General features: G+C 65.2%; 2 protein-coding genes across 2 annotated transcripts; both read left to right on the top strand.

Moving 5' to 3' along the window:
- Positions 1-1174: 1174 nt before the first annotated feature.
- SELENBP1 (selenium binding protein 1) lies at positions 1175-7076 on the top strand (the record flags this gene model as incomplete). Its single annotated transcript, XM_082011730.1, has 11 exons — positions 1175-1223; positions 2839-2951; positions 3285-3470; positions 4070-4190; positions 4411-4593; positions 5150-5328; positions 5957-6035; positions 6137-6258; positions 6376-6468; positions 6681-6799; positions 6914-7076. Exons 1-11 carry the CDS (start codon positions 1217-1219, stop codon positions 7074-7076), a joined length of 1365 nt encoding a protein of 454 aa, XP_081867856.1. The 5' UTR covers positions 1175-1216.
- A 1536-nt stretch (positions 7077-8612) lies between these two features.
- On the top strand, positions 8613-12893 carry RFX5 (regulatory factor X5; the record flags this gene model as incomplete). Its single annotated transcript, XM_082011703.1, is given in 11 exon segments — positions 8613-8688; positions 8691-8722; positions 8829-8959; positions 9530-9563; positions 9981-10063; positions 10245-10370; positions 10572-10700; positions 11057-11126; positions 11390-11591; positions 11677-11774; positions 11907-12893. Coding segments are annotated over 11 exon segments (1953 nt in total). The 5' UTR covers positions 8613-8627.
- Between the last annotated feature and the right edge of the window lie 1520 nt (positions 12894-14413).

Below are 14413 nucleotides of genomic sequence, written 5' to 3'. Positions count from 1 at the left end.
TACTAAGAGTGCCAAGAAACATTTAGGCAGACTGATGATTAAAAGACTTCTAACTGTTCTCTCATTTATTCATCTGCAACTTGTACAGGCTGTGCTGCTGTAGTCAGATACAGCGTGGCAGGGAGTCCTCGGTGCAAAGCCCGGTCTTGAGGGGACTGCTTTTGCAGGAGTTATCTACGAGAAGGGAGAAGCAAGCTGGAGGGGTGGTTTCTCAGCGCTTCAGGCAGGAGCGCTTCCCTGGAGGAGCCAGGGACACGAGTGTTAAAACGAGTAAGAACAAAAGCAAAAAAGAAGCTGATGCGGCAAAGCTGAGTCATACAATTTAGCTGAGGGTTTTCCTCCCTCCCCTCGGGCTTGCCGTCGGAGATGGGGAAGAGGGGTCCTTGCAGCGGTGGTGGCCGTTGCCGGGCACGCTCTCCTTCAGCTGCATTAAGGACGGTTTTCGCAGCAGGTCTAACGAGGAGGAGGAGGCTGGCAGGTCGAGAGCGCCCCGGAGACCCGCGGCGGCGTGGTGGGGGCTCCCAGCATGGGGCTCCGGGCTGGCGAGGAGGCCGATGCCTCGAGCACTGAACGTCTCGGGTGGAAACAGGGCTTTCTTCGGGAAAGCTTTGCGGCAATGCCCCCAACCCGAGGCACGGCAGAGTGCAGCCGTCCCAAAGGGGCTCAGGAGGAGCCGCAGAGCGGAGCCCGGGGCTCGGCTCGCCCCCTCCTCACCCCGCGGCGAGGGGATGCTCTCTCCCCGCTCAGCTCCCGGGTGAATCCTCTCCCCTCCCTTTGCAGCAGCCCGGCCATACGGCTTTTCTTCCTCCCTGCCTCCCCTCCTCCTCGCAGAAGAACGGCCGAGCTCTCGGCATCTCCTTGAGGCCATGCGAGTCTGGCGTTGCCCCTCCATGTCTTGAGCAACCCTTCGTCTCCGCCACAGGGACACGCCGGAGGCAAAGCGGAGAGATGCGGCTCTGAGCCTCGTGCGTTTCTGCACGAGGAATATATCACTGGCCCTTTTGGCTGCCCAGAGCCCCAAACCTTTCTGGGGGTCATTTGGGCACCCTGGTTCGCCTCGGCTATTGCCATAGAGCGGGAGCGTGCGCAGACAGTCCAGCAAGTGGTTCCTTCGTAAAAAGGGGATTAAAAGAATTAATTTCTGTTTGTTTCTGTTCTCCTCGACACAGGAAAGTGCGGAGCGTGCGGTCCTGGCTTCGCCTCGCCTCTGGATGCCATGAAAGGCAAGTCTGAAATCCAGGGCAGGCAGGGAGGGGCCCTGCGCTGTCTGTGATTCAGGTGAAGACTAAAACGATGCTTGATATTTCATTGCACTCCGCTCCTGATGGCTGGGATCACAACATGACAAAACCTTGTATAAAAACCAGCCTCACCGGCAGCTTCTTGCATGTCTGGACGCTTTGCCCGGGAATCCTTCTTGCTGCATTGCCAAAATACTGGTGCTCTGTGAAGAGACTGATGAATGCATCATCTCCATCTTAATGCATCATCTCCCTTAATCTTCTTCTCCAGGGCTTAGCAAACATGTCCTTGAAACTTTTAGAGAGCTCTGGAGCGTGCTCATGATTCCTGTCCCTGAAACGTTTTCGAACCAAGAAAACAACGAAGAGACGAGTCTTTAAAAGATCCGCACGTGTTGGCAGGGCTGGACAGTGATTTAAATTAATGGCAAATAGCACGAGTCCCATGGACTCTGCTTCTCTGGCAAGTTCCCTTGGGAACAATCTGGTTACTTCAGTGGTGCCGAGTAACTCTGGCACCCAAAAAGCTCTTCCATGCAGCCATCTGGCAGGTCAGGCTCCCGAGCGGCTTGGAGCCCTTTGGGTGCCTCGGGAGGCGCAGGAGCCCTGTGGATGGCCCCCACTCCCTGACTTTCGGTGCCGCTGCAGGGATGGGATCCCTTGGCGTTTGGCAGCCGCTCTCAAACCCAAGGCTGGCACGGGCACCACCGTATGAAGGGTTATAAAGGCACCATGTTGCAAAGCCAGCCATGACCTGTCCTGGATGAAACCCAGAGGTCCCAAATCACCTCTCTGTGTCTGTTTCCTGCCGCTCTCTCTTCCTCAGCATTTCCCAAACCAGTTCTTCCCCACTAGCTCGCGCTTTGGCAGCACTTCGTCCTGACACAACCAAAAGCGAGTACCGCCTCCAGGGTGATAAGGAGACTCCAAGGGGTCCGGATGCCCTTGCCCGAGGGCTGGGCAGCGCTGGGGTCCCGCAGCAAAGCTGATCACGCGTGCCAGCGGGAGCAGTGCCGCTCCTGGTCGGGGAGCAGGGAGCGTGGCCGACCCGTCCCTGCGAGGACATCCCCGGGGCAGAGCGGGATGCAGGCAGGGAGCTCTCCCGCCGCTGCGTCACGGTCGATTCTCACTGCTCCGTAGGGCTGTGGGACCGCACCGGGGCTCGGGGGGCTTTCTGCCTTTGACGGCAGTCTGTCGGGTGTTTTTAAGGCTCCTCCTGTGAGGATGTGATGGAAGTGAGACACAGCGTGGTTTGCTTCGCGTGACTGGGGAGGTTGGGGAAGGGCTGGCATATCCTCGCAGGCACGGGGCGATCCCAAATCCGTGGACTTCCTTAGGGACTCCGAGGTCCAGAGATCCCTCCCCAGGGCGAGGGACCTGAATAAGCCCAAACCCCCACAGGGCAGCCCCCTCCAAGCAGAGCCCAGCCTAGTGCCTCTGGTACGGCGGAGAGATGGCGATCCAGCTGCCCCATACATACGGGGGAACACACCGGCTCCCGGGAGAGAGATCTAGGCTGCCCAGAGACTCCCGCGAGGTTTTCGTGCCGTCAGAGGTGGTTTCTTCTGATGCTCATGCGACGTTTCTATCTTGAAAGGTCCCCGGGAGGAGATTGTGTATGTGCCCTGCATCTACAGGAACACTGGGAGAAAGAAACCCGACTTTCTGGCCACTGTGGATGTCAACCCCGAATCTCCGCACTATTGCCAGGTACCAAACGCCTGATCTCGGTACTGAACTGGCCTGGGAAGCAGCTCGGTGCTTGTCCACGCTCCCCAAAGCTGCTGGCTCAGTACCGAGGGCTGATCCCTGTCCGCTCCTTCCCAAGGCTCTGAGCCTTCCCGCGCTTAAGAAACGCACGTAAAACTCGCTTCACGCCCCATCCTTAGCGTCCGCTGCGCAGCACCGCTCCCCGCCGCAGGGTGAGGCTTGCTTGAGGCAGCCTGACCCCGCGGCGGGGTCTGCCGTGCACTGAGCTCCCCGGTCTCTGATCCTGCCCTTGGCAGAGCAAAGAGCAGCGTCAGCAGGGCTGGGGCTTTGCAGGTGATCCACCGCCTGCCCATGCCCAACCTGGGGGACGAGCTGCACCACTCCGGGTGGAACGCCTGCAGCAGCTGCTTCGGGGACGCCACCAAGAAGCGGAACCGCCTGATCCTCCCCAGCTTCATCTCCTCCCGCATCTACGTGGTGGACGTGGGAACCGACCTGCGAGCTCCCAGGCTTTTCAAGGTACCTTGGAGGTGGTGCCGGTGCACTTGAAAGGCGGAAGGGCTGGGATCGCGGCTCCTGGCTGTGGCGACAGCTTGGCAAAGAGCCTCTGGGGCGCATCCAAGAGCGTAGCGGGAGCCCGATGTCTGGATGACGGCACGGGAGGGCGGCGGAAGGTGGTGGCTCTGCTGATGTGCAAATGCCGAGGTCTCCAGCTGGGCCTGTGCAGGAGGGGACCAGGGCACGCCGGGTGCCAGGCGCGGCGCTGCCCGCCAGGCTTCTACAGCCCGCGCCTCGTCTGCGGCATGAAGGAGCCCCGGGCACCTGCCTGCGGCGTGCCTCAGGCCTGGGGCCGGTGGCCTCGGCCAGCTCCTGGGGCACGCGCAGCAGCCGCGCCGCGTGCCGGGGGACGCAGGACCGCGCGCGCTCTGCCCCAGGTCACGCGCTCGGCCCCTCCGGCTGCACGGCAAGTCCCATCCTGAGGGCAGGCAGGAGCTGCCCAGCCGCGCCGCGGGGTAACGGCGGGCCTGTGAACCCGCGCTCGGCGCAGCAGCGGACGCCCTTCTCGCCTGGGACGGCCCGGCGCGGAGGACCTGACGGTGCCTGTGAACTCCCGGCAGGTTGTCAACCCAGAGGACGTCTTCTGGAAGTGCAACCTGGGCTACCCCCACACGTCCCACTGCCTGGGCAGCGGGGAAATCATGATCAGCACCCTGGGAGACCCGGCTGGCAGCGGGAAAGGTACCCCGGTCCCCCCCAGTCTTCCAGGGAGAGGGTGCTGGGACAGGAGGAGCAGTCCCCTCATCCGGAGCTGTCCTGGAGGCTTTGTCCCAGTCTCTCGGCCCGTTCAGCAGCCTGGTCTGCAACGGGTTGACCTGTCTTTCGCCGCTTCTTTTGTAACCCGTAAACTGTTAGTCTGGATGATTTCCTCACTACCGACGCGGTTTTGTTTTTGCATCAGGCGGCTTTATTCTGCTAGATGGAGAGACCTTCGAGATCAAGGGGAACTGGGAGAAAGGGGACAAGATCCCCCCAATGGGTTATGACTTCTGGTACCAGCCACGCCATAACGTCCTGATCAGCACTGAATGGGGAATCCCCAAATGCCTGGGATACGGGTTCGACCCAAATGATCTGAAGAAAGGTGAGAAAACCATCATTTAAGTACTGTGGGAGAGAGATGCTGGACTGCAAGGCGGCCAAATTACAACCCTCTTCTGCTGCTGGTGAGAGCTGGCAGTCTAATGGACGTAGATAAAATTGTCCATGATGGTTTGCTTGCAAAGCAAACTTCACACCTATTCCTAGAGATCCCACGGATTTAAAAAAGACGAGCCCATTTACTGTGAACACACTTCAGGTGCAAGCACCAGAAGTTCCACCCATAAATGCCGCCGTTGAGCTGTACGTGGGGTTGGATTTTGGCTGTAGGGATGAAGGATGAAGCCCCATCTCAGCCCAGCTCCCCCCGAAAGGTTACGCTGCCCTTCCCAGCCCCATCCTTGCGAGATGGTCCCCGCTGGATGCTGGGCACCTTCCCGTGGCTTTTGCCAAGGTCCAAAGCAACCGGCGTGTGCTGGAGCAGAGACCAGGGGGTCGTCTCTGCGGGGAGCTGAAGGGGCCGAGGACTCGCCTGAACCTGTCGCACGTCTGCTGGGGACCCTGCGCCTCGCAGCATCCCCTCTGCCCTCCCCTCCCAGGGCGCTACGGACGCCGCCTCAACGTCTGGGACTGGACCACTCACACCTACGTCCAGGCCATCGACGTGGGCGAGGACGCGGCCCCCCTGGAGATCCGCTTCCTCCACAACCCCGACGCTGCCGAGGGCTACGTGGGCTGCACCATCAGCAGCGCCATCCACCGCTTCTACAAGACCGAGGTACGTACTGCCCCGGGCTTAGCGGAAGAGGGGTGCTGCCCCTTGGTCGACCGAGCCGCCTGGCTCTGCGCAGCATCCCGCTTCCCGCGTCCCCCGCCGTCCTCCCAGCCCAGCTCCGGTCCCTGCCGACGCGCGCACCCGCCTCCCCGTGCTCTGCAGCTGCCTCTCTGCACCCAGAACATGAGCTGGCTTGGGGTAATCTCACCAGAGGACTTGTTCTGACTGGCAGCAGTTTAGGCTGAGGTGATTTAATTTAAAGGAGATTTATTTATAACTTTGTTGTGGATTTACAACAGCCCAAGCAATATTCTTTTTGGTGTCTGTTGCGTGTAATGACGAACCGGGTGAGGAGAGAGAACATCTTTCACCAAACCAGCCAATCTAGCTGGAAAATTAGACAAGTTTTTGGCCCACAAAGCCCTTCCTCAGGTCCCAGAGCCCGCCTTCCCCTTGGCTCTGCAGAGCCAGAGATGAGGTTTGCCGCAGCTGGCCAGGTAGCTGAGCTGCAGCCAGAGACGAGAGATGGTGGACGCGCGCACGCAGCATCCGCCCCGGCGTCGGGTCTTATGCTGCCTCTGCCGCGCACGCTGAGCCCCCCGGGGCCCTGCTCTGTCCCGCACCCCTGCAGCAAGGAGACTGGGCGGCTGAGAAGGTGATCCAAGTCCCCAGCAAGAAGGTGGAGGGATGGCTCCTGCCGGACATGCCAGGTCGGTGCATTCCCGGGCTGGGTGCCGAGGTGCTCCCCGGCTTCCCCGGGCGCTGCCAGCGCTGCCGCCTGCTTGTGCAGCTCTGTCGTACCCTCCCCAAGGCTTCATCACCGACATCCTCATCTCGCTGGACGACAGGTTCCTCTACTTCAGCAACTGGCTGCACGGAGACATCCGCCAGTACGACATCTCCGACACCCGCAGGCCCAAGCTGGTGGGGCAGGTGGGGCAGCAGCAGGCTCCCGGTCGCATCCCGACGCTTTTCCTCCGTCTCCCGGAGACGGCTGGGCTCAGCCCCGTCCTCGCCGTCTCGGCCACGCACACCTTCGGTTTCTCGCAGGTCTTTGTGGGTGGCAGCATCACCAAGGGAGGACCCGTGACCGTGTGCCGGGACGAAGAGCTGCAGAGGCAGCCGGACCCCTTTTTCATCAAGGTGAGCTCGGCCGTCTCCCCAAAATCCCACGGCGTCGCCCCCGCCATCCGCTCGGTCCCGCCTTGAGCGATGCCGGTGGGAGGACGGTGCCGGCTCTGCCGCGGAGCACGTCGGGGGGCGGTGGCAAGGCCGGGGTCCGTGGGATGCCCGCGGTGGGGCGGCCCCCGGCCTCGCGCCCTCCAGCAGCACCCCTGCTCCTCCGCCGCTCCCAGGGGAAGAGGGTGCGGGGGGGACCCCAGATGATCCAGCTCAGCTTGGACGGGAAGAGGCTGTACGTCACCACGTCCCTCTACAGCGCCTGGGACAGGCAGTTCTACCCCGACCTCGCCAAGTAAGAGAGCGTCGGCGAGGGGGGACGATCGCCCGGGCTCGGCAGGCGGCAGGCGCGGCGCCCGCCGCGCGGCAGGCCGGCCCCCACAGCCCCCCCGCTCTCGCCCCTCCGCAGGGACGGCTCCGTCATGCTGCAGCTGGACGTGGACGCGGAGCGGGGCGGCCTGAGCGTCAACGAGCGCTTCCTGGTGGATTTTGGGAAGGAGCCCGACGGGCCCTGCCTGGCGCACGAGATCCGCTACCCCGGCGGGGACTGCACCTCCGATATTTGGGTCTAGCGCCCTTCTGCTGCCCCCAGCGCCTCTCCGCGCCCCAAGCGCCCAGGGCACGAGGGCGTCGGGCGTTTCACGCGCCCGGCGAACGCCGCTGACCCGCGCGTCCCGCGCTTGCTCAAATAAAACCCAGAGGCGGCCGCGGCAGCAGCTTTTCCTCGCCTCGAACCTTGCGCAGGACGCGCACGCGCTGCACGCCCGCACGCTGCACGCGGCGCCCGCACGTCGCACGCGGCGCCCAGCACCCGTATTGCGTACGCACCCGTCCTGCACGCACGCGCGGACACCCGCTACGCGCGTGAACGCGGCGCACACGCCGCGTGCACAGACGCCGCACGTGCGCGTGCACACACGCTGCACGCGCACTGCACGCGCACCCCGTTGCACGCGCACAGGCTCGTTGACACTCGTGTGTCCTCCTCCACCTCCAACCAATCAGAAGCCGGTTACTAGGCAGACTTCAGCTTGCGCCGTCCGCACTTAGGAGACCGACCCCGCTTGTATCCGGGTAGGAAAGCCAGAGTAGCCAATCGCATTAAAGGAGAGCGCAGTATCCGGGCAGATCGGCGGTACCGCAGCCAATCAGAAAAAAGCGGGCGGCGGGACCCGCGGGCGCGTCCCGGTGGGGAGCAGCACTTTCGGTTCCTGTTGCGCGCGGGGCAGCGGCACGTGGCGAGAACCGGGCCGAACCGGCCCGAACCGGAGTGGACCGGCATGAGGCGGGCCGGGCCGCGGCTATAGCCGCCCGCAGGTGGGTGCGGGTCGGGGCCCGCCGGGCGGCGCGGCGGGGCGGGGCGGGGCGGGGAGGCGGGCCGCTGCGGGGCGAGCCCGGCCCCGTCGGGCCTGGCCCGGTGCTGCCCGGCCCGGGCCGTGGCTGTCGCCGTCCCCCGTCCGCTCCCCGGCAGCTGGCACCGGCGGGGCTGCGCTGTCACGGAGCCCCCGGCACCCTTGACCCCCGGGGAGCGGCCCCATGGCCCGGGGGCCTGCCCTCCTGCTGCCCCGTGGCCCTGGGCCTGTCGTTCTGCTGCCCCATGGCCCCGGGGCCTGCCCTCCTGCGGCCCTGGGGCTTGTCGTCCTGCTGCCCTGTGGCCCCGGGGCCTGCCCTCCTACTGCCCCGGGGCCTGCCCTTCTGCTGCCCTGCTGCCCTGGGGCCTGTCGTCCTGCTGCCCCATGGCCCTGGGGACCTGCTGCCCCGTGGCCCTGGGGCCTGGGGCCTGCCCTGCTGCTGCCCCATGGCCCTGGGGCCTGCCATCCTGCTGTCCCCACCCTCCCTCTTCCCCCTGTCCCCTTGCCCCTGGGGGCTTGCATCCAGGACCCGTGGGATTGTCATGGTGCCCCTCAGCATCCGCAGGCTGGGGCACACCAAGCCAGCTCTCTGGGGCCCCCCAGCCGCGCTATCCCCTGCCAGGACCGGGCTACCCGGAGCTGGTCGCAGTCTCTGCTGCTGTAGACGTCCCTCCTGGCACCGCTGGGGCCATTTCCACGTCCGTTGGTGGCTTGTGCCCGGCTGATGAAGCTCAGCCTGCAGAGCTGGGGCACGTCTTTGGACCAGGATGGATGGGGGCTGAGGACAGGCGAGCTTCAGGCTGCGCCAAGCCCCACGGCTGCCCCGCTCTGCCCTGACTCCCTCCCCAAGCCCAGCCTGGGGGCAGGTGGACGGAGGTCAGCCCTGTGGGTGCCCAGTGGGGGCTTTGTGACTCTGAAGGGTTTTTCTTCCCCTTTTTTTCAGTTGAGTTTTTGCTTTTTGCCTTCCAACAGGAACCAAATGTCATGGCTGACGAAGAGCTGAGTGCCCGAGACGCCAAAAAGGGAAGTTTGTCACCCAGCAGCTCCCAGGGCAGCACGACTGAGTCGAGCACGCTGCTGCAGGAGCTGAAAAGCACCATCTCGTAAGGGCAGCATTTGCTTTCCCCTGGGCACCTCTTCCAGTTAATCTGACCATTACCAAATGTGGGTTAAGTTAATAAGGTTGATTAACTTGCAGCCCCAGGGACCGAAGGGATAAGCCTTGCGGTGCCTTGCCACGTTGGTGCTGGCGCGTCCTCAGGCGTGCCCTGCGCGGTCCCGTGCTAGGTGCTGTACACAGAGCGCAGCCCCGCGCTGCGCTGCCGGCAGCTTGCTGCCAGGTTTGGGTGCAAAATCAATTCAGGGTTTCACAGTAGTGCAGACTGGTCTGCTGCACCCCCGTGGGATGTGGTTTTATGCCTGCTCTGCCCTCCCTGGGGTTAGGGTAGAGCATGCAGCTCTGAGCAGGGTTGTGGGTGCTCCCATGTCCCCACCTTGGCATTGCCACTCACGCTGGGGTGCACGTGTCAGGTCTGGAAGGGCCCAGGGATGGTGCTGCCCTCGGAAGGCCTGGGCAGCGGCTGTGGCAGAGAGCTGGGTGGGTTGAGGAATGCCCCAGGTGCTGTGATGTCGTCCTGCTCTGCCCTAACGCCTTTTGTCTCTGTCCCCTGCAGCAAATCCGTGCAGAACAAAGTCGACTCCATCCTGGTGAGTGCCTCCGCTGCACGTTGACACGTCTCCACCTCTCTCCTCTCCTAGCTAAACTCAGCCCTGGGGTTTGCCTGATCCCGTTGCCCCTCGGGCCAGGATCCGGCTGTGGGGATTAGCCCTGAGAAACCCCTGATCACGCTGCCCACAGGGCTGGCACCCGCTCCCCCAGCCCTGTGTGTGGGAACCCTTTCCAGTCCCCTCGAGGGGCCGTTCCTGGGCGTCATTTACCTGGTTCCCTCGCGCGCAGGCTGTGTTCATGCTGACAAAGCTGCTCTGGTTTCAGTGCCCCATCAGTTACTGCTGTTAAGAGGGTAACGGGAGCGCTGCCTGTGCCAGCTCTCCCTTATTTTGGATCCTTAACCTTTCTTTGTCTCCGGTCCGTTCTCCCCCTCCCTGTGGACCCTTTGACCGTAGCAAGATGTCCAGAAGTTTTCGGACAACGACAAGCTCTACCTCTACCTCCAGCTGCCGTCAGGGCCAAGCTTGGGGGAGAAGAGGTGGGTGCTGGAGCAAGCCGGGGCCGGGTGTGTGTCCAGGCGAGCAGGGGCTGGTAGGATGATGGTGGGGGCACAGATCGCAAGAGGCTGGGGGGAGATTGCCATGGCTCTGCTTTCTCCTGTCCTGCTTGTGCTGCTTCTCTGCTAATTAAGTGTTACTCTTGGGCTCCCACGGGAGCAGCGGTAGCCTGGACCTGAGCTCGCTGAGCGCAGCCGAGTACATGCACGCATGCAACTGGATCCGGAACCACCTGGAGGAGCACACGGACACCTGCCTGCCCAAACAGGACGTCTACGATGCCTATAAGTGAGCGCAGGGGCCGGCCGGGCACAAGGAGCATCTCTCCCTGGGGCCGGGTCGGTTTGGAGGGCAGTGAGTGCCTGGGTGTTTCGGGGAATGGCCCCTGCCCAACCCTGGGCTCTTGAAGCAAGCCACGTCAGCGGGGAGAAAACGGGGTGCGTCCAGCGGGCAGCGAGAAGGGTGTTAACCCGTGGCTCTCCCCGGCAGGCGATACTGTGATAACCTCTGCTGTCGCCCTCTGAGCGCTGCCAATTTTGGGAAGATCATCCGGGAGATCTTCCCAAACATCAAAGCCCGACGGCTGGGAGGCCGAGGACAGTCGAAATATCCTTCTGTGTGCCTGGCTGGCCAGGGAAGCCTGGGGAGCTGCTGGGGCTGGTGGCGACGGCTGCTGCTTGTCGTTTTTCCCATTTCTAAGTCTGTGCACGAGGTGTTCTGTAGCTTCTGAGAGGTTCCTGGTTTTCATCCCCCGAGGGTTCAGCTTGGCTGCCTGTGAGGGGCTTAGAGGTGCCCCGACCTTGCCATGCACTCAGGGCAGCCTGGGGGGAGCTCCCGGCGGGCAGGGGGCTGGCTGCTGTCACCCCTGCAGGACGAGCCCATCCTGAGCCCCGCAGCCGTTTGAGTCATAACCTGTCGCGGCCGCGTTCATGTGATGACGAAACCCTTTAACCCTGCTGAACGTACTGCTACAGCGGGATCCGGAGGAAGACGGTGGTCAGCCTGCCGCCCCTGCCCAGCCTGGACCTCAAAGTGACCGAGACCGTAAGTCCTCTGCTGCCTCTGTGGCTGGGGCTTCACTGGCCGGTAACGAACCTCCTCGCTCCTTAGATCTAGCAAAGGCAGGGCGTGGAGGGATGCCCTCTTGGAGCGGGTTCTGCTCTGTCTCGTGAGCCTCCCCAGGGGTGGACGAGGACCTGCCTGCCCGTGCAGGCTTGTGACCTGCTGGGGTGTCAGGATCAGGCCCCGTTCGCAGCTGAGGTGTCCTGTCCCGTGCCGTGGGGGCTCACGGCTTCTCCTGCCGGCAGCAGTCGGAGCTGACGGACCTGGTGCAGTCCTACAGCAGCGAGGTGATGGAGGCGGCCTGCGCCCTGACCTGTGACTGGGCCGAGAAGATTCTCAAACGCTCCTTCAACAACATCGTGGAGGTGGCCCAGTTCCTCATCCAGCAACACATCATCAGCTCCCGCTCGGCCCGTGCCGACCTGGTCATGGCCATGGTGGTCTCAGGTGGGTGGGGTGGGCCCCCGAGGGGCACAGAGGATTTGGGGTCCCCCTCTAGCTGCCCCCTTCACCACCTTTTGCGCACCCGCAGAGAGCACGGAGAAGATCCACCGTGAGAGTCGGACCCCGTCGATGGGGAAGAAGAACGGCCTGGACGCCTCCGGCAGCGGCGACAGGAGCCAGGGGCAGGTGAGACCCCGCCGGAGCTGGGTGGGGAGCCAGGACCCACGGGTCCCCCACTTGGAGTTGGAGGGCACGCTCGGGGGAGCAGCCCGGCTCCACCATGGCATCCCCCCTGCCAGCACCTCTCTCTGCCCACAGATCAAGGAGAGTGGCCCCAAGCCCCCCGGCCCACCCCGGCCCGAGAAGAAGAAGCCCCCGGAGCCCCCCAAGGTGGCCAGCAGCCCCCAGGTGAACGCCCTGGTTGCCCGCCTGCCCCTGCTCCTGCCCCGCATCTCACCAGGGGAGCGACCGGCAGCGCCTGGGGTCACGACCATCCGCTCCTCCCCTCCCGTCCTGGCCCCCAAAATCACAGCCACCCCCCTGGGGGGCACCGTCAAGGTGGCCCTGCCGCTGCCGGTGGGCACGGCCTCCCCCACCCTGCCCCTGGGGCTGGCCCCGGGGGGCAACGGGGCGGCGGGGCTGCTGAGCCAGCGAGCCGCCGTCCCCGTCCTCAACGTGCTGCTGCCTGGCATGGGCGTCCCTGCGGCCGAGAGCCCCGCCAACCCCCGGAGCGCGGGGGGCGGCGAGGGTCCCGGCCCCCAGGACTCGCAGCGCCCCAAGGCCACCAAACGTCCCCCGGAGCCGGCCGGCGACGCCGCCCCGCAGAAGCGGAGACGCGGGCGGCCGCGGAAGAAGCCGGAGGAAGGGGGCGAGGGGGAGACGGCGCAGCTTCCCCGGGGGGCGGCTCCGGGCGCCGGTGGCGGGGTCTCTCCCGGCGGTGGCAGTGCCACCGGCCCCCTCGGGGCCAGCCCGGCCGGGGGCTCCCTGCCCACCCAGGTCAGCGTCATCCAGGACGGCAGGAGCAGCGCCGGGGCCGCCAGCGGCCGCGAGCTGGCACCGGAGGCAGCGGCGGCCGCACAGCGGAGCCCCCCCGAGGCCGGGTCCCCCGTGGGTGACAGCGGGGCGGCGGGGGGCTCCTGCAGCCCCCGGGACGGAGGGGACCCCCCCACGCAGCCCCACGGACAGTCACCGGCAGGGACCGGCCCCCCTGCCGCGTCCCAGCACTCGGCTGCGTCCCCCTGTGCCCCCGCGTCCCGGGGGGGCTCGCCGGGGCGGGCAGGGCTCTGCGCCCACCCTGGCACTTAGGGGGCGACTCGGCCCCCCCCCCCCCCGGCTGCCCCCCGCGCCCCGCCATTAAAAGCCAAGCACTCCGTCCGTCCGTCCGTCTGTCCTGTCTGTGGCCCGCGGGGGTGACAGCCCCGTCCCCGGCTGGGGTGGGTGAAGGCGCGGCCGGTATCCAAGAGCCGGGGCGGGGGGGGGGAGGGTGTTGCGTGGGGAGGCGGGCACGCGCGGGCACGGAGCCCCTCAGTCCCCCGCCGGCAGAGGCGGATCGCGGCCGAACCCACCGTTTTCCGCCAACCTCGCGGAACCCGCGGCCACGCCCCCCTGTTCCCGCCCCGCCGCCGCGCGTGTGCCGCCGGGCCGGCAGGGGGCGCTCGCGGGCGGCCAGGCCCTCGCGGCCCCTCAGCCCCGTCAGGCGGCGCCGCGGGCAGCCCGGGCTGCCGGGGCCTGCGCCTGCCCCCGCCGCTCCGCCGGCCCGGCCCGCTCCGCTCCGCTCCGCCCCGGCTCGGCCCGGCCTGGCCCCGCCGCCGCGCAGGTGAGCGCCGCGCTGCCGCACTGGCAGCACCCGCGGCGGGAGGCGCACTGCCCCCCCCCCCCCCCGTGGCCTTCTCTGGGCCCCCGCGGCCCCCGCTCCGTATCCCCGTTCCCCCCCGCCACGGGCCCGGGCCGCGGCGGCACCGACACCCCGGGGAGGGCGCTGGGGCTCTCTCGGGTCGGTTTTGCGGCTGCTCGGGGAGGTCAGTCGCCAGGCCGGGCCCCTGGGGCAGAGCGGGGCTGGCCGGGGCCTCTGCCGCCTCTCCCGGGCTCGCCAGCCCCGGCGCTGGCCCAGTGGCCGGTGCTTCGCGGGCCGAGAGCGCCTCGTCGGGCAGGAAAATAATCTTTTCTCTCTCTCTCTCTTTTTTTTTTTTTTTTTTTTTAATTGCCTCGCTCAGCAGCAGCCGATCGTCCCCGGAGCCGCTGCCCAGGATGAGCCGCCTGCGCTGCCCCGTGCGTTGGCATCCCAGACCGGAGCCGCGGCCGTGCGGGATGGGATTGCACCAGGTACCGCTGCTCATCCTTATCCTAACCCTTACCCTCCCAGGGGACGCAGGCCATAGATAACCTCTGCCAGCCGCCTTCCCCAAATCCCGCTGCGCCGGCGGCAGGACCCCCGCCCCGCTGGCTCCGGTGCTGGCCCCAGACAGCAGCCCCTCTTGGGGAGGCAGCTGGCTCTTGGCATAGGCCGGACGGATAAGTGTGGCAAGGACCTGTTAGGAGACTTTTTCAGCTGTTTTTCTCCATGCCGTCAGGCTGTTGTTTCTGACTAGGCTTTGCCAGCCCCCCCGAGCCATCTGCTGCCCCTCGCACTTTGTAATTGCCTGAAATATCCACTTAGGACCAGAGATATTACATAACGTGCTGGGTTAGTGGGCTCTTCAGTGGCGGTTCGTCAAGATATGCGTGTTTGCTGTGGGTTAGTAATTTCTTGATGCTTTTTTTTTTTCCCCTGAAACTTCTGCTTCAAGTTGGCAGTGACTTCAGGCATGATAATTAATCACTATCTT

The sequence above is a fragment of the Phaethon aethereus genome, assembly GCF_964289735.1.
Source record: "Phaethon aethereus genome assembly, chromosome: 28".
NCBI lineage: Eukaryota > Metazoa > Chordata > Aves > Phaethontiformes > Phaethontidae > Phaethon > Phaethon aethereus.
Note: the sequence above shows the minus strand (reverse complement) of the source record. Positions and strands in the feature narration are given on the sequence as shown.